Genomic DNA, 19,309 nt, shown 5'->3' with positions numbered 1-19,309 from the left:
GCTATACTATGTAATGTGTGATCCAAATCTGTTGCCCTACTATCTTCTAACATTTCCACTTGATTTTCAACATCTGCCAAAAAAAGAATAAAACATAATTTAATAATAACACAATGACAGCCATACCCATTTGAACACCTGTCTGATGGTTCTAAAATCAGTTTTCAGTATTTACTTCATTTAAATATACCTTTTGGAGCAGTTAAGCAGCACATCTTTGTCTTTTCTGCTATTCTGTAAACATGACATGACTGTGTGACATTGACAGTAAAATGTACTTCTTGGTGACTAAAGTACTAAAAAAAAATATTTAGGCTCTTCTTTTTAGGTAGAAATGCTAATATGTTTTCATGAACACCACCACCAGATATTGTGGATTAGAGTGATATACATGCATGATAAATATCCTGTTAAAGGATTATTTGATGTAGCCGAAGTCAGTTGTGTCCAATGTGGCTCTCTTGTTTCCACTGTTCACGTACACATTCCCCATTGCAGAAACAAATGAATATGAATGCAACAATAATCACAAGTGGCATAAAGCTAAACAAATCTGTGGCACTCACCATGTTGTGATGTCACAATGAGTGGAAGGGCAGTTGTTTTTGTTTGCTTTATCCTGCGCACCATATGTAAGGCTGGGTAAAAATACAAAGCAATTTATTAAAAAGCCTGTACCTGCTGAAAAAGTACTATATTCCCTACCTTCAGAAAATGGTGCTGTTCGTACCCGCTCAAAGCACTCCTCACTCAAAAGTACAGTCTATTAGACAAAACAAAAACATTAACTACACAAGTATTATTTTTCAATAATAAAATTCTCAAGAAAACTCAGTTCTCGACGCGCTGTTTACCAAAAAGTCTCAATACAAGTATATCCCTTATTTCAGCTCTGATTAGAGGGGAGGAACAAGCACAGACAAAGAACCTCTGCCTGAGTGCCTCTCCGCCCTCCTCTTCTCCTTTTATTTAGACACATGACGTACAACTCTATCAGATAACATACATACACTTCCTTTCACATGACCCCTCAGCATGTTAAACAAATTAGCACTCTTCAAATTTCCAGAAACCATTTTCTGGCTTCATTCCTGTTTACATAGTGTTCTTTGTTTCCACCATACATTATGGGTCACGTATACACAATATAAGTATATAGTTCATTAATGATGAAATATAAACATGATTTTATTCACAAAAATCAACCAAACACATACCTGGGCATCCATCAACTCTTCCCGACACCAAACCCAGCCTGCAATATCATTCATTAGCTCATCTATCATTTCTGGAAGGAGGTCCTCCTCTATCCAGTACATAAACCTTGGGTACTGTCTCATCTGATGAAAACACAAATGATTTAATATGTCTTGAGACATAGTAATAAAAAAGTGCATTTACTTTCACTCACTATGTACTTCCGTCTGTGCTCAGCACTTGCCATGTGCCCACAGATCTCATGGACTGAGATGGTCAGGTGGCAGCTTTCACAAAGGTAAAAGGTTGGGAGCTTGGGGGGTACAACTCGACATTCCCACACAAAACTAAGACCTGACAGTGAAAATTATGGTTAACTCTTATGTGTTACAAAAATAAAGGCATTTGATAGATAAGATGCTTACTCACCAATAACTGGCCTGCCCATCACCCCTAGAATACGGATCAAGTTGCTACGGTCTGTTGTTGAACCTAAACAATATTTACATGAAAACATTCTATAAACCTCGTTTTGTTGTTAAAATGTCATACTTTTTTTTAAATTAACCTTTTAAAATCCTCGGAGTTACTTTAGACGTTGGTTTCTGGACTATTTTGGAGGTTGATATAGGCAATATTTTTATGGGCTCAGCATTACACTTTGCCAGTGGCTTGGTCTTACCATTTTCCACCCCTGTTGAGAGTACCGCATTTGCATACAGTTAACATTAACACTTTACTTGACCTTCTTTGTCATTTTGAAATACGCTAACAGTTGCCATGAATAACATTTTCTATATAGCGATGCTAAAAAACAGAGGGTTAAAGTCAATTTACCAAGGCCGGGGCTTGTGACGTCACATGGGCTAACTGAAACACAGGGACTAGAAGGAGAGCTACACGGACTGGAAGACATATCTCTTGTTGCAGCGGATGGTTGTCGTTGAGATGGTTTCTTTGAGCTTTTCTTTTCGATCATACCTTTTACTTTCTCTATTGCTGGAGGGAGAAAGAAAGACTATCAGTAGCTGCTAAATACAGATCGAAGTACTTAAATCGAAATTTGGCCAAAAGTTAAAATAAATAATAGAGCAATGCCTAAATAAACTGACTAAACAACATGTGCAATATCCCAATGCTTATTACATCTGAACTGTAGTATTGTTCTATACAAAATAAAGAGAATGAATTTCCAAAGTTTGTTTTAAGAAGTGACTTTTGTATATTTTATAAGCCTTTGTTATTTGCACGATGAGAAGGTCAAAGATTATTTTACCCAAGTTATCTGGAAGACTCTTGAGCTCTTTGTACACATTCGGAGGCACTTCAATTTGCTGAAATTAAAAATAACATTATTATTTTAACTGTATGTGCCTGTCAAGAAAACTCCGTTCTTGACGCCCTGTTTTCAAAAAAGACTCAAGACAAGGGTTAGACTTTTCTTCTGCTCTGATCAGAGAGGAGATAGCACAGACAAAGAGCTGTGCAGACTTTGCTTCTGTGCCTTCTCCACTCTCCCTTTTATTTAGACGCATTGACACAAATCATTATTTCAACATGCTTGTCAGAACTAAACTTGTTATCTTTCCACACAAATATGACCTTTCACCCTGGGCCTCCCATTTCCTATTTTTCAATTAAATTACACAGGCTTCTGGACTTTTCACTCACATCCCCGTTTCCTGTTTTTCAGTTCAGTTGAACAGGCTTCATGCACACAGTTTATTAGATGGTAAAATATAAGCATAATTTTATTACAGTGCCAAACCACTCTAGATCCACACACACAGACAAATTAAAACAAATCTTACCTTGCATGTAATTTTTTGAGCTTTCTCATCATGAGCCATCTGAGCCACCATATCACTGAGCTTTGTCTCATTTGGCTTACCACTCCACGATGGATACTTTGCTTTCTGGAATACGTGAAAGAGCTGGTAAGTCTCATTTCCCCATTACCTGCACTACAATGTCACTGTTAAACTTTTCATACCAAAGTGATCAAATATAAATTAGACAATAAAAAGAAAGATCGGCCGAGTTATTTAACAATTGCTGTCGTATTGTAAAAGCATAATTTCTGTTATAATTTAATCTCTTGCCATTTAAACTTGCTTTAAATCCTGCGTATTACAAACACTAAGATGAACTGTTTTACTTATTACCAATACTTATTTATATAGTTTAAAGGTACATCGATTTACAATTTTGTATGTACAGTAAGTAAAATGTGTTTAAGTCCACGTATGTTCAGCATTCTCGGTACCCTTCCCAGTGTATATATACACACAGAGGCATGTGCCTGCTGTCTGCACCTCGACTCTTCTCTTCCTTCTCAATTACATTTTTAATTTATTTTTGTCTTTACTTTAGTCAAGAGTTAAGACACCCAACAAAGTATTGATGATGAGGTATCTAATTAATTTCTAGAAACAACCAACCATAAAAATATAAACATCAGGGCTCTACTACACTTTTGATGCTAATATTTATCCAGAGCTTATCATGGTTATATAAACAGACTAATACCAACCACACAATTTATTTGATGGGCTGTACTGGTCAGGTGATTGGATTTTTCCAGAATCAGTAAACATGCAAAACAATAGGTGTGTGTGCTTTCTTTACATGTCACTTTAAGCAGCTGGTCCAAACCTGGAAAAGATTAACATTTGAGACAAGTACGTCCAGCAGTAAAAGGTGTCATTTTGTATTCACAAACAGAACACTTACCAACTTTAGGACAATTAGTTGTAGTTGCTTTTTCAGATGCTTCTGTGGTCCAAGTCTGTGGATCACAGTTGGGTGTAGTAGGTGTCAACGAGTCCATTTTAAGTACTGAGCCATCTTTTTTAATATGCGTTTCTGCATTTATATTCAACTTTAATTGATTTACTGTAGATTTAGTATGGTCTTCCAGTGTTTTGGTTGTGACACAACAAGATAATGGATTGTTGCCTGAAGGAGCAACTTTAGAAGCTGGTTGACTGGGCATAGAGTCTGCTTTACATTTGTGCATAGCATCAAATGAGATTGATTTATCTTGTATTGTAAAAACACCTTGCAGATTTGGAGCTTCTTTACAAGCATTTGATGCATCTGAAATAGGGGAACAACTTGTTTCTTTGGTGGGGTCCTTTGCAATCGATGAGGCAGCTGTTTGGGTATTTGGTGTCATATCATCAGTGTCATTTAGTGAGGTAGGTATAGTTGCTGTTGTAGATTTTCTGCCATTTGGAGGAGGTTCCAGGTGGGTCATAGCAGGTGTATCTCGGTTGGCAGATTTGCTGGTAATAAACTTACAGATGGGTTTGAAGTTTGGTTTGGATGTGTCAATAGTGGTGCAACTGACAAACATGATTGATTCATTTGCAGTTTTGCATTCAGCTTCAGGATTTACACCTCTAGCTTTTATAAACTTGCAAAGCGGTTTACTTGGTTTGGGTGTAACTGTAGGTGTTTTATCTTCCATTTTAAGGCTGGCATCTTCATCGGTTATAGTATTTTTTACATCTGTAGGATTTGTTGAGAATTTGCGACTGCTCAAAAGACATACTGAGGAAATGGTTGGAGACTGAGCAGTTGCTGCAATTGTGACTGTACTGGTCAAACACTGAGAAACTGTAGCAGTAGTAGTTGTAATAGACTTTTCATGGCCCTGGAGTCTGACCATTATGTCCTGTTTTGATTTGGAGTTGGTTGCAGTTTTAGTTGAGAGGCTGGGCTTTGAGGGGGCTGTAACAGGCTCTGGGTCGAGTTCCATCTCCACATCCTATAAGTAGGGTACATAAAATAACAAAAAATATTTTTTAGTACTGTCACATCTAATACAAGACCACACCAGGTCGAAACCAGGACTAAATCAGGTCAATAATAGGATTAAACCATGGCTAAAGGTGTTTACTATATCTATGATTTTTCTTCCTTGGGTTAATTGTGTCGTTTTAGACTGTGAACTTCACCTGCTGAGCTGTCTTTTGAGAATTTGCAGTGGTTGTGTCAACACAAGTGATGCTTTTCTTTTCCTGCATATCCAGATGCTTTTGCACAATACTTATGGCTGCAAAATAGAATACCACATTTAAGTGTTGATAATATAGCAAAAAATAATTACTCAATGAGGCTTACCTTCATGATACATTGACGATGAGACAAGTTTGCCAAATTCTTCTGAAGTCAACTCCACAATCTATACTCCAAATAAATACAGTATGTAAAATGTGTTCATCTTTGTTTGTCTGGTCAGAAAATACAACTGCAAATAATTCCTTCAAACCTGAGCTTCTCCATTTCCCTGGCTCCTTTCCCATTGAACTGCTTCTTTTCTCCAGTTGTTGCTTGGGAGAACACTCACTTTCTCAATCATCTACAGTCACAATAAGAAGTCATTTAAGATTGAAAGATTACTAATTACAAGTCAAAACATGAACAAACTACTCACTGCAAAGTAATTCTTATAATGCCATGCTTGAGTAAGATGGCTGACAATGTGCTGCTCAATAATTACACAATGGCAGCAATCACAGAGGTAGATTGGGGCATCGTTGTTGTGAACACATTCATAAACTGCACTTAAGCCTAAAAACAAAAGATTTTATTTTGACATGTCAAAAATTACAATGTGGCTAGTTGCTAAATTCAAATCAATTTACCAATCAAAGGTTCTCGTATTTTCTTTTGAATATACGACCATAACATGCGCCCACAATCTGACACAAGAGAAACAATCATTTAAAAACAAACACTGAATGAAAAAAAACTAAATGCACTAAGGCCTGAGCTAGCAATACCTGATCTGGCAGTAGCAGAGTCCTCTTTCTCAGCTCCAGAGTCACTGATGTCCATATCTGACAAGCAGTATGACCTCTCCATTGCAGAAACATCTTCCGTTGGACATGGTGAAGATGGATTAGGAAGTTCATGTTCTCCTGTCTGTCTTTCTGGCTGAACTGGTTCTATACTTTTTTCTTGCACACTGATTTCCATAGTTTCTGTTTTGTGAATGCATGATACTTGGTTTGCTGACTGCACGCCATCAGCAGCTTTTTCACTGGGTGCCTTTGCGTTGGAATGAATGTTCTTGACCACATCGGAACCAGTTGTTGCTTTTGTATTCTGACCACGATCTTTCTCTTGTGTTTGGCTTTGTCTGGGAACTAAAAAATAAATAAAAACATTATACATTTTAACATCAGAGTCTACAGTTTGATTTCAGCATTTCACACCCAAATTAGCATCTGTTTCTATACAAAACTTTTCAAAAGGAAATCTTTATGTAGACAGAAAATGCCTTTGAGACTGACGACTCTTCCAGCCATACTCGGCACAATGTAACAACATTTTTAGAACCAATTTAAAACCCTGCCCTCCTAGTTTAAATTTAAAACCCTGCCCTAGCCATAGTTTGGAAAGGGTTATATTTAGAAACTGGGAGCCTTGTTCACAATGAGGTATCTGGCCTCCACCGTCAGGGGCTTGTGCGCCTTACAACCCATTTAAGGTCTTAATGCATAGAGTTGTTTGGGCTCAGAGGCTAAAATTCCTAACACTGAGTTGTAATGTATAGAACATCTGGAATTGTTTAAGTCTTCAGACATAGGATTAGCTCAGAGATCGCCTGGACCTTCTGTCTGTAATTGGCATATAATTAATAGCATTAAACTATCAGAGCTTTTGTCTTTTGGTTCAACTCCTGAACACACCCCACTCTGGACCGCAGGACAGCTACAAAGGTGAGTAGCTGTATTGGAAACTAAACTACAACAACTAACTCACTTGAAATCTACATAATTTGGTATCTTCTTAGTCCATAACCTTGACTTACCCAGTTTCATGTTTGGTGTGATACAAGGCATTAGTGTTCCATTACCACGTCTTGCCTTTTCAGCTGACAGCAATTGTACTTCTTTAAAAAAAAAAAAGCCGTTATATTTTTCCTTTGTATAAATCTTCTGGCTAATTTGGGAATACGTATATAAATGTCAATACTTACTTGTGCTATAGTCAGATACCTCAAAAATACTCTGATCAAACTCAATTTCCTGCAAGACACAACATTTTTGAGGAATATAAACAAAATAAAACTAGGCACATCTGTGCAAAAAAAAAAAAAATCTGTACCTGTTCATTGGAAACACGATGAATGCGTGCAGCCTGTTTTGCTAAGTCCAGTAATATCTCTTCTGTGATGGTGTCCAAATCCAATGAGCCTGGATGATATTTGTCCTTAAAATATATAAAACAAGATCACAGGTAGTATTTATAGCAATGTGTATCATTGTTAAAAACCTATTGGTAAACATCTGTGAAATGGAAATGTATTGATACCTTTCAAGAGATGTCATCAACAGTTATTCTGAGCTTATCTGACCATAAAGAAGATTTACGGTAGTTGGAACAAGAGGGTGATAGATTCTGTTAAGTCCTCTACTGAAAGCAAGCATCTAAATGGGACTGTTTCTCCTATTGATACTTTGCAGCTAATAGCATCACACTCCCAGGGTGTGCGTTTGTGAACAATATACAGGTATAATGCGCTGCTTGCTTTGTTTTACAAAAGATACAAAAATGTTCCGTTTCTCTTGAAAACAAAATGTCGCAGCTGCTTTTGGTCAAGGCCAAATGTCTGTTCTGTAGCCTCCTGCTGTCCAGATAAGGACACTTGAATTAGTTTTTTTTTAACACACACTGTGTAAAAAGAAAAAAAAAATGTCTTTGCTGCATTTCTGTGAAGCTCAATAAATACCATACAGAAAGACTCCTGTGCCTCTGTGTCTGTTCTTCATTCAACACTCACTCTCACTCACCAATAACAATAATCCCGTCATATCAAGTGGTGTGATATTTGATCGCTTTCTGTCAGTCACATATTAACAATATTACACGATTCCGCTAGTTTCAGCAGCCTAACAGCTCTTGAGCTTTCAGTTAGACCACTCCTCAACCCTGCTCAAAACCCACTTGTTCAGATAAACCTATTCCACCACCATTTGCATATTGTATGGAAACACGCCTAATCTCTTCTAGTTGTTTATTTTCTGAACACAAGTGCTACTGAAGACCATAACCCACGCCAAAACAAGGGCAAAACAACAGCAGTGTAACTCACTAGAGCCACTCTCCAAAACAGACCAGTAACTGACAAATAGAACCTTCACGTTAACTTGTCGGCATAACAAGTGCCACATAAAAAAGCAGTTACATTAATAACAACACAACACAAACAGTCGCAAAAACAATAAAAGTTGTAAACGCTGAACTAAACACAAAATATCAGATCATTAAAATATGTAGCTTTATTTTAACATTATGCATTATTATTACTATTATTTTAGTCTATTTTCTCTATGGTTTTATTGCATTTTATAATGTTGTACGGTGTCCTTACAAAGGTTCCTCACATAAAATGTAATAAGAAAAATAATTATAATCATTATCATCATCAGTAATCTAGGCTCATCTTTAGTTCATAACAAATACTGCTCTGTTCGCATAAAGAATTTACTTACATAATGGACATGCTGGTTTGCTCTCAATGCATTTACTTTTCTAAACTGGATGCACTTACCAGAAAAGTAATCACATGATCCCAGCTGAACACATGTCCTGCATATTCATCTGGTGACAGTGTTTGTTGACAGAGCAGACACAGAAACTTCCATCCATTGGCTGAATGTCCATATCTGACCAAAAATTCGTTACCTGCAAGTAAGTAAAGTAGTAAAACATTTTCTAACTACATTCATAATGAAAATGAAAACATTTTTACCACCCGACTTAGGCCTGTCACGATCATTACAATATCAACTTATTCAATATAAATGGAACTGATGGATTCAAGATATATATTCAAGTTATGTTTATTAATCTCACTGTGCATCTTAAAGGTAATGTAATGTTCACTCTTATTATATTCATCATATTAACTATGTAATCTGCACTAATATCTGTTCTTGAGTCTTGCAGAAAATGTCTTGTGAAATTTACAGGACCACACGGGAGAGGTCGAGGTCTCTGCGAACTTGCAAAACCTTGTCCTTGAAACATCTTGGGAGGGTGTTTGTGCAAAAGGGAATGACCTCGAGAAATGCAGGAACAGAATGTATTTTTATTTGAACTTCGTAATTTGTTTTTCGCACTGCTTGCTAAATATATTTCCCCCTCCCCTTGAGAGTGAGCAGTGCATTTGTAACTAGGGTTCCTAATTCTAATAAAAGGAGGTGAAAGACAGTGGAGACTTCAGAAGGGGTAAGGAGGTTGTAACTGAAGGTTTTGCCTCCCCGTCCTTTCTCCTCAATTGAGACAAAATAATCTCTCTTGTCTTCTCTTCTCTTTTGAACTGTAACTTAGGTTAAAGGTGAACCTATCAGAACAATTATTTTTTTTGGGTGGGATCAATATTTACCGTGGCTATTTTTCTTTGTATTAGTGGGGAACTTTGTTATTTTTGGTACTTTTCTCAAGATTTGAGCTGTAGAGGGTTGATTAAATATCTTCTATGACTCAGTGTTTCATTAATAATAATAATAATTATTATTATTATTATTATTATTATTTGGGGGGGATCATGTCAGTGGCATATTGGCATTGAATATTATCATTTAGCATTTATATTTTTTTCACCAATATATCGTACTCCAAAATTTGTTATCGTGATAGACAGTGCTACTGGTATTTAGCTTACCAAGAAATGGAAATCTGTCTCCATCTTGAAGTTTGCTGAAAGTCTCACGCTGTCGCACTGTATGAACACGAATTAGTCAAAGTGTTTGGAAAGAAAAGTTGTGTCCTATCAAATGATTAACAATGGACTCTTTACCTACCTCCAGTCAACAACAGAGAGTGGAATCGACTAAGTTTCTCCATCACTAGAAATGTTTAGAGGGCACTGAATTAGAATTTAATTTTCAGTCAACTTCAAAACATGTTGTTCAGTTATTTCTGTGCCTGTGTACATTTAAAAAGGAATTTGAAAACTCTTCTTCGTTCTTGTCAGATGTTGTTACAAGTTTGCCTGAATACTTAACTACATTGGTGGAAGTATAACAAACACTTCAAGCCTAACAAAGTGATAACGAAAACCTGAGTGCACCTTTTGAAAAAGTGAGAGGGGCTCCCCTTGGGAGAAGATTTAGTGGGACATCTAGTATCTGGGGAAATTTCAAACAATCAATGACACATAAAAAAAAAAAAAAAAAAACCCATTTATTAAAGAACTTCAAATACCCTTATGATCTGTTGACCTCTTTCTTCCTCCTCTTTATATGCCTGCGACTTCATATATTTGTGATCCAGCCTCATTTTCCAGGCAAAAGGAAGCCTCCATGGATTTTGATACATCTGAAAAGCACCAAGATAAAGATGTAGAAGAAATAATAGAACACTACAAGTCATCTGGCACTAAAACCTCCCTCTTACCAGAGACTGCACAAGGTGTCTGAGAGAGTTCATATGTTGTTTGTAACCGTCACTTAAAAAAACAGCTTCACAAGCCAAGCATACATGAACAGACTCACGGATGACCTGATGGCTGAGAATGGTCATAACCAGGGACACGCCTGTCAAAATAGATTCTATTAATATTGTTTAGTCATATATAATTACATTTAACATCAACTTCAATCTTACCAACACAGGAAAGATTATGTTTTGTGAAGTCATTGTATAGGGGAAGATGTTGTTTGCATTGGTGAGCTGCAAAAAGTTTTTACTATGCATTTATATTGAAATATTATTACATAGCAGAACATAATGAGCAGCATGCTGAAGGCTACATGCAATAAAGCAAGTTTTCAAAGATGCTCACTTTGTCAATAGCTGTAAAACACTTTGCAGTTCAAATAAAATGTATTTTGAGTTCATACATTATCAAAAGAAAGTTTTTTTGTTTTACCTTGTCTGAAGTTTTTGCTAAATCTCTGTTGACAAAGACAGAAATAAGTGTGATTTTCCAATAAGGAAACTGTATTCCCTTAAGTTCACTGTAGAAAGTCCTACCTCCTGGTGTCCACTCATCAAAAGGTGGTTAAAATATAAAGTATCCGTTTCAAACTTTCGACTGCAGTTCTGAAGGAAAAAAAAAAAAGAACTTTAGACAAAAAGCATAAAACCTCCAGAGGCGTTTAGACACTGCATGTGGATGTTGCACCTGACAATGAAGACTGTGTGACTGTGCAGCCAGTGGCACACTTGGTTCACCTGCACTCGGTAACACTGTGCTGCTTCCCGAGGGACATGGTTCTGAAATGTATAACATTTATTGACGAATAAAGATGTAGCCAGTTAATTAAGTTTATCAATTTGGTTTTGTGTCCGTTTAATCCTTCATCTTGGTAGGTTCCATTGCAAAAGAAAATGGAGTTCTTTAAACCGATCAAGAGAATTACATTTATTTTGGCAATTTTGTGCTTTAAATATAAATGTACATTTGATCTAGAATGTGCAGACAGAGGATGGGTCAAAAAAATCTATGTTTGGAGCTGGGTGGTAATTTAGAATAAACATACCAGGATTGCTTCCTTCTTCAAGCTTTGATGGTACTTTACCACTTTCTGAAGTTGGTTCTAAAAGATGAAAAAATAATAATCAAAAACAGTAAACTGCGAAACAGAGCAGTAACCCTGACCAACATCCTACACTTACCAAGTTTCATTCCAGGTTTGTCAAGTGGTAGCCAAATCCTTTTATTTGTCACCAATTCTATTTTTGTCAAAGCTAAAAAGCCAACATGAAGGATACAGTATACATGTTAATATATATTACAAAATAAAATAACATTAACGTGACATAAACATTGTTTGATGTAAAATAAAATATACTGACCATCTTTGAAACATGCACCAAACATAGAAAGAAATGGGCTGCGCTCCAGTTTCACTTGCTGTAAAACATAATGATGATAACTTTTCTTGGCTTTGCAAACTAATGTGTAATCTTTTATCCAGTCACCTGAATGTCTGCAAGACCATGGAGTTTCTCCAACTGCTTTGCCAAATCAGTCAGCCTACCAGCAATGTCAGAATTTCTGTAGTCTTCTTTCCCCGTTAAAGTAGATGGGTGCCATTTGTTCTACAAACGATAAGGTGTTATGATAAAATAATGTTTGTCCATGGCCCCATTTTGTTACCCTCAACTCAACAAGTTTAAATCTTATCTGATTGGATAATGGTTCCTTATATTCTACAATCATGACCAGAATGTAGCAGTAGCTTACAACGTAGCATAAGAGGTGATCGAGGCTCAGCAGATGTCTGAAAATCATGTGGCAGGACACATGATGCTCACATAGTGTGCAGAGATAGTGCTTCATCTCATACGGGGGGACACAGACACACTCCACTATGTGCTGCAGGCCTGGGGACACATCAACAATGAACTCTGTGTTTATAACAGCCCATAGCTTCATTAGGAAGAGAACAATTATTTTAAAAGTATTAGTTTCCAAACCAAGAAGAGGATGTTTCCTGTTCGCATCATCTTTGTATGTCTGTATGCTCATTCTGGCTGGTTTAATTTCTGTATGTATATGAAAATACTGTTTTAAAACTAATTGAATTATTTCACAAAAGAGGTAATACTAGAATATTTAACACACCTTTGAACACGACTGAAAGCGATTTGTTTTGATGGAGCAAATCCATCACTATAGAAACATTAAAAATCAACATGTTATTAAAGACTTTTAAACAGATTTTTAACAAGCTATTGTAAATATTGTGACACAAACCTTGACGATATGTTTTAGTCTGGCATTGTCTGCCCATCTGTGCAGGCAAATGCAACACCTGCATTTAAATGAATACATCCATACATTCATTCATAAATAAATCATCTGCGGTTTGCATGTTGATTTGAATATAAAAAGTAGGGCAGTATATTAAAAGTTTACAAATAAAAATTCAAAATCACACCTGTAACACACCACTTCCCCTTTTTTGTAATTCATTCTTTGTGTAGTTCATTTCGGGTTTTTTTGAAGGGTGCGTCCAAGCAAAATTCAAAGCATTGGGGTCAGTGTAGGCCTAGAAAATATTGCATTACATAACAGGTGGCAAAATGACCATTAATGACAGTTTCATTAATATCTTGACTTGGCTTACAAAGTAGTTGTTGAAGTGGACGCTTTGAGAAACATGAGCTACCACATCATTGATTGGACACGTTGCTTCACAGATGTGGCAAAGGTAAAAACCACTTTTCCGCAAATCTGAACTGAAACACAAGGTCATCTGGGACAAACCTACAAATAATGACACAGTGATTGACATCTCCATCTAAAAAGGTAACATCACATTATCCCACATAAAAAAACATAAAACAAACCTAGTACAGGAGATGTACCTTTGTAATTATAATCTTTGTAGAAAATCCATGGAGTGTAGCCTGAAGAAATTATGGGACATGTAAACTAATAATTAACAAATAATGAACATTAGACACACATAGAACTTGGGCTTACGGTGCCAGTAGATAGATGCTACAAAAACACAAAAAGAAATATGAGACAACTGAATCACAACAAATTACACTGAGAAAATAGCAAAATCTTTCACCATCTGGGTAAGCTCTCTTGAAATTCTACAAAATAAAAAAAGGCACAGTTTTAGTTCCTAAACTCAATATAAAAAAAATGTAGAAAACATTCTCTCACTCACCTGTTTATGCACATATGAGGTCATGTGTTTCTTGAAGTCAGAGACTATGGTAAATAATGTGCTACATATCTGTAACACAACACAAAAAGGACATCTTAAAATGAAAGTCCAGATAAAAATCAGGCTTTTGGAGATGCATGTCTGCACACAGTAAGCACCTATGTTTTTCCTTGTATATCAGTGCAATAGAAGTGTTTTTGGGGGGGTAAGAAGTTATTCAGTGGGATTTTAACAAAATAAGCATATTTAATTATTAGCCTCCTGGCGTCCACATATGTGGACAACACATTTTGGGTTGTCTAGGCCACAATGCAAATTTTTAGAAGAACAGCAGCATACAAGAACAACAACAATACCAAAATGTTCAATTTAGAATATATTTAAGACTTTAGAATGTGCAGAATATATATATATATATATTTTTTTTTTTTTTTGCAAAGGCACATGTCTCCTGCTCCTGTCAGCAGCACTTCACATGAGCCACATTGTTCCAATTCATCAATTGTTGTTTCTCATTTTGTATTTACATTCAGGACAAATATTGCTGTGTTTAAGGTCTTAAAAAATAGTTTTTGCAAATCATTATTCAAATGTTTTATCAAAATGATTAAAATGTCCACATATGAGGACATTTGTTTTATACCAATTTTCTCAGAAACTACATAATGTAAAAAGGTAATTCTTTGTTATTTAAGCTGATTGGGACCTGATTAGTGTAAAAACAAAGAGAAATTAATAAAGCATGTCATGCAAGAGCTCTGGTCTTAGGAGGTTAATGACAAAAACCTGATTTCATTGTCACTGACCCATTGATCTTTTCTTGACATGACCTATTCTAAATAGTCACCCAAATATTTTTGCAGCAAGACAAAGAACACATAATACACGATATGCAAACAAAGCAAAATTTATAAGTAAAACCTGTGCATATTAGCCAAAGGACGTTGGTGATGGAGGTGTTGGAGTTCACTTCTCATCTTTACAAAGGTTTATGGCACAATTTCTTACAATAGTGAAATCAATCATCATCATGGTTCACGCACAGCTGTTGGATTCCAGAACGATTTTTTTCCCCCAGTAGCTTCCAAGACAAGTGACCTAGGTACCCCAAATCCAGTTATTACAGTAGTCCTTGTCCCCAGGTATCACGTACACCTTTTGGTTTTGTAAGGTATTTTTTCTAGCAGTGCAGCACTACATCAAACTGTTATCTTGATTCAATAATGCTAAGGTAAACAACACAAGCCCACCAGGGGGGTGCAGATCTATGGAATATGTGGGAATTCACGAAGATGTTGTACAGACCAGCGTGGATATTATGAGGGCGCCATGCAGACCAGAAGAAGGACCTTCCACACACACACACACACACACACCCACACACCCCCCCCCCCCCCCCACACACACACACACCCCCAAAACTCAATAGGCACATCTCACGGCTCTCAGTAATTTTTCCCCTTGAAAAATCTGTCATTTTTTTCCTTTTTTTCCCCAAATTGCTTCAATAGTTATTATGCACACCGCTTGTTTTCTCAAATTATCTAGAACTGGGCAATATGTCGATAAAAATCGAATTGTGATCTCATATCTGTGATAATATATTTTGCCATGCCCGGAACATCTCCCCAAAGAGGTGTGAAGGAAGTATCCAGGTCCAGGAGCCCAAGCCACCTCAGTTGGCTCCTCTTGACATGGAGGAGCAGTGGCCCTCCTCCAAGCTCCTCCCATTTTTTCTCCCCTTCTTCAATCCATTTTCAACTTCTTCAGTCTCCTTGCTGTGTGTGGAGGCGCAACTGTGCAACTCCTCAAGAGGAGCTGGACCCTCCACTTTTCTGACGTTGCCCATGGGGAGTGCCGGAAAGCTGGTGTGGGCTTATAGCCACACAACTCAGCTCCACGTGTTGGAGTTCTCCCCAGTAACTGAGAGGGTCGCATCCATGCGCCTTTGGGTTGGGAACAGGTCTCCCACTGTTGCGTTGGCCTACTCTGTGAGTATCTAAGTTTTTGGATGTTGTGGGACCAAGTTGGCTTAGACGTCTATATAACTAACTCTGGGTGGCTGTCGGGATCAGTGCCTCTCAACTGACAGATCGCGGTAGTGGTCCCTCGATTCAAGAAAGTGGAGCCAACTACAGGGAGAATCACTCTCCAAAGCCTCCCCAGTATGATCTCATCCTGGGTGCTAGAGAGGACAGTCCGACCGACAATTGTACCTCGAATTCAGGAGAAGCAGTGTGGTTTTCATCCCGGTCACGTGACACTGGACCAACTCTATACTCTCCATCGGGAGTCATGGGAGTTTGCCCAACCAATCCACATGTGCTTTGAGGATCTGAAGAAGGCGTTCGACCGTGCCCCTCATGGTGTCCTTTGGGGGTGCTCTGGGAGATGTTAGGCATGTTCTATCAAAATGATGACTGTAATCGATCAGTTAAAATCACAAGAGTTTATTCCCTTTTTGATACAATTGTAATACAGAGCTCTGAGTCAGATCGTTATCCCTAACAGCCTACGTATGCAGGGCTTAAGCCAGGTGCTCTCACTGCCTCCCTCTCCCTAAACCCAGAGATACAAAACAACAATGTGAACACGCAAATAATATGTTGAGCAGGTTCACACCTTGGTTCCAAAGCGCAGTCCTTTATCATTGGTTCTGTTCATTCTTTTTATGGACAGAATTTCTAGGCACAGTCAAGAGCTGGAAGGTAGCTGGATTGGGGACCACTGGATCTGTGCTGTTTGCAGATGATGTTGTCGTGATTGCTTCATCAAACCAGGACCTAAAGTATGTACTGGTGCGGTTTGCAGCCGAGTGTGAAGCAGTTCCTCTAAATCCAGAGCCGTGGTTCACAATCGGAAAAAGATGGTCTGCCCTCTCCAGGTGGATGGAGAGGGCAGCTTGCTTCAAATGGAGGGGTTCAAGTATCTCAGGATCTGGAGTGTGGGATTGTCAGGCGGATCACTGATGGGGTCACAGCAAAGCCCTCGGTTTACTGCTGTATCCATTCCAAGGTTCACCTATGGCCCCAGGGTCCTAGTTTAGAGATGATTTAGATGTCTGATCCTATTCTACTCTCATTTATGTTCCCGAGCATTGGACAGTCGAAATGGGCTTTCAGCATTTCAGTTTTCTGCAGCGAAAACCTGGAACAGTCTTCCTGAAGATGTGAGACAGGCCTCTACTTTGACAATGTTTAAATCCAGGCTCAAAACTAGGGCTGGGTATCACCAAGAAGTTGCTGATACGATATGTACCTCGATACACAGGCCATGATACAATATGCATTTTGATTTCATTTTCATAAAAATAAAACATTAAATGTTGCATTTATCTTCCATTTATGGAAGATTAAAGAACAAAGTGATTTTTGATTAATGCATGTTTCTAACTAGAACAATACAACCTCAGAAAAGTGCTCAGCTGCATCATCATCCACAGCTTATACGAGCTCAACAATTACTTAAACAAAAGCACGTGCAGTTTGACCTAAAGGATCTCACTGCTGTGATTCTAAAACCAACCACAGAACATTCATTAACTGTAGAATAATGCTTGATTTTGGCTGAGTATGTGGCGTTGTGCTACGTCTGAAAAAGTTTGAAATGCGTCTAACGTGACCCAACAGACGCCGACTACAAGTAGTTTCAAAGCATGCCATGAGGCCAGGCCAGTTAGTTTCAGAGCATCACCTGAGGCCAGATCAGGTAGTTTCAGAGAATCACGTGACAGCTTTTCCCAGAGGTGAACTGAAAACAAGAGTTCAGAAGACTTTTGGCTCAAGCAGATACAGGCGTAATTCAAGTTCATTTCCCTCACCGTCTCCTATTTTATCATGGCCGGGTGGGCTCTTATATACAAGTGCCACGAGTCCCATTCTCTTAATAATTAACTTGGTATTTATAGACATGAACATGTTATCTGGGTTCACTGAAGACAAAGTGGACAAAACAGGTATGCTTATCTGATCTTCTGTGTTTAAACATACATATGGCGGTTCAAAGTACAGCATAGCATAACATTCCACATTGGAGTCCACAAGAGGGAGACAGCTCAAAGTATAATTGTCACATACATTCATGTTACATGAAGAAACATTCTCACACATGTCGTGAGGCCAGGTCAGGTAGTTTCAGAGCATCACGTGAGGCAAGGTCAGGTAGTTTCAGAGCATCACGTGAGGCCAGGTCAGGTAGTTTCAGAGCACGCTGTGAGGTCAGATTGAGCGTATGGGAAAAGCACTTGAAACATGACAGTGAGCTCCACGCGCTCTTATCAGCGGTGTTGTCAGTCATAATAGCCGGGTCTTTGTCAGTGATGTCTCATTCCTCGAGAATCACGCTGAAAAGCCCCGCAGTGTTAGTCCCCATGTGATTTTCATGTATGGCTCTAGTTTGTAAAACGTGGGAAATTAGCTCCCATTGTTCATTTACAAAATGACTTGTAGTGGTTACATACAATACCGTAGCACATCCAGCCATCACAAGTAAGGGCCACTCTCGGTGCTGCTTTTAGGCTGGTTTTAAGGGCATCTTTCACTCTCTGGTGCATTTGCGGGATCCCTACCTCCATCAGATGTTTACGTGTGGGAATCACATAGTGTTGATCTAATGTGTTCATCATAAGGTGAAAGCCTGGGTTCTCCACGACGCTGTATGGACACAGACCTTGGCAGACATAATGCACAATAGTGTCCTTGTCATTTTTCTATTTCTACGCTTCTCGCTTCTCTTTCGGGGGAATATCGATACGGAGAATTGATGGTGTATCGATTTTAATAATATCGATACATATCTATGTATATCGATTTTTAGCACTCCCCTACTCATAATAGTTATGTTTAGCTGTAGATATGACTGAAAGGTTTTTATTCTGCACTTTTCGCCTTTAATGTAAATTTTATGATGATTATTTGTGATTATTTATGTTTTGGTTTGTTGTATTGTGATTTTAATGTTTTTCTCATTCTGTAAAGCACTTTGAATTATGCTATAAAGTTGCCTTCCTCAGAGACAGGGTAAGGAGCTAAGACACATGGTGCAGCTTTGAGTAGAGGAGCTGCTGCGCCACATGCGCAATTTGTCTAATTTTGAGCTTCATTTACCCTCAGAGGTCGCCACTCGGACTTCAAAGTAAGTTTTCTTCGAGTTTCTGTGTTCCAGTGCTCAAGTCGGAGAAATTATGACCAGCACTTTACAGTTTATGCACAGTATGATTTCGAAGTTCTTAATACAAGCCTTGTTTCCACATAGTGTAAAATATTTGATTTACCTGACAGCAAAACTCTTTTTCCATCGCTGGCGTGAGACCAATTTAGATCCAAGAGGAAGTGGAAGAATACCCCGACATAAAGCATACAAACGGGACAATAAACTAAAACCTCGAAATTAAGCGAGCGTGTGTAAGTCGATAGCGGAAGGCTTTGTGCAAATAACACGACACGCCCCTTTTGCAGAGC

At 38.0% G+C, this 19,309-nt stretch overlaps 1 protein-coding gene across 1 annotated transcript; it reads right to left on the bottom strand.

Moving 5' to 3' along the window:
* Positions 1 to 19,247, bottom strand: LOC117379061 (uncharacterized). Its single transcript, XM_033975773.2, has 47 exons — positions 19,123 to 19,247; positions 13,851 to 13,919; positions 13,749 to 13,773; positions 13,655 to 13,672; positions 13,519 to 13,578; positions 13,296 to 13,435; positions 13,107 to 13,217; positions 12,923 to 12,980; positions 12,791 to 12,838; positions 12,643 to 12,711; positions 12,410 to 12,549; positions 12,145 to 12,264; positions 12,019 to 12,076; positions 11,839 to 11,910; positions 11,703 to 11,759; positions 11,345 to 11,436; positions 11,194 to 11,262; positions 11,090 to 11,114; positions 10,825 to 10,890; positions 10,615 to 10,754; positions 10,423 to 10,536; positions 10,289 to 10,346; positions 10,020 to 10,064; positions 9,881 to 9,937; positions 8,765 to 8,898; positions 7,318 to 7,422; positions 7,190 to 7,238; positions 7,022 to 7,102; positions 5,988 to 6,353; positions 5,850 to 5,906; positions 5,639 to 5,775; positions 5,474 to 5,563; positions 5,326 to 5,386; positions 5,160 to 5,257; positions 3,931 to 4,969; positions 3,731 to 3,852; positions 3,009 to 3,113; positions 2,474 to 2,531; positions 2,035 to 2,196; positions 1,766 to 1,891; positions 1,627 to 1,689; positions 1,412 to 1,551; positions 1,218 to 1,340; positions 706 to 763; positions 567 to 638; positions 191 to 234; positions 1 to 73 (listed from the first exon to the last, which is right to left on the bottom strand). Exons 1-46 carry the CDS (start codon positions 19,144 to 19,146, stop codon positions 230 to 232), a joined length of 4,986 nt encoding a protein of 1,661 aa, XP_033831664.2. The 5' UTR covers positions 19,147 to 19,247; the 3' UTR covers positions 1 to 73; positions 191 to 229.
* Positions 19,248 to 19,309: the final 62 nt, after the last annotated feature.

This window comes from Periophthalmus magnuspinnatus, chromosome 11, assembly GCF_009829125.3.
Source record: "Periophthalmus magnuspinnatus isolate fPerMag1 chromosome 11, fPerMag1.2.pri, whole genome shotgun sequence".
NCBI classification, from domain to species: domain Eukaryota; kingdom Metazoa; phylum Chordata; class Actinopteri; order Gobiiformes; family Gobiidae; genus Periophthalmus; species Periophthalmus magnuspinnatus.
Note: the sequence above shows the minus strand (reverse complement) of the source record. Positions and strands in the feature narration are given on the sequence as shown.

Excerpts from the sequence above, each read along its gene's own strand:
- LOC117379061 (XM_033975773.2), bottom strand. The coding sequence starts at position 19,146 with ATGGAAAAAGAGTTTTGCTGTCAG. Across the intron at positions 12,981-13,106 it reads GGGGAAGTGGTGTGTTACAG|GTGTTGCATTTGCCTGCACA; the intron begins GTGTGATTTTGA and ends ATTTAAATGCAG. Across the intron at positions 5,907-5,987 it reads CTCTGCTACTGCCAGATCAG|ATTGTGGGCGCATGTTATGG; the intron begins GTATTGCTAGCT and ends CTCTTGTGTCAG.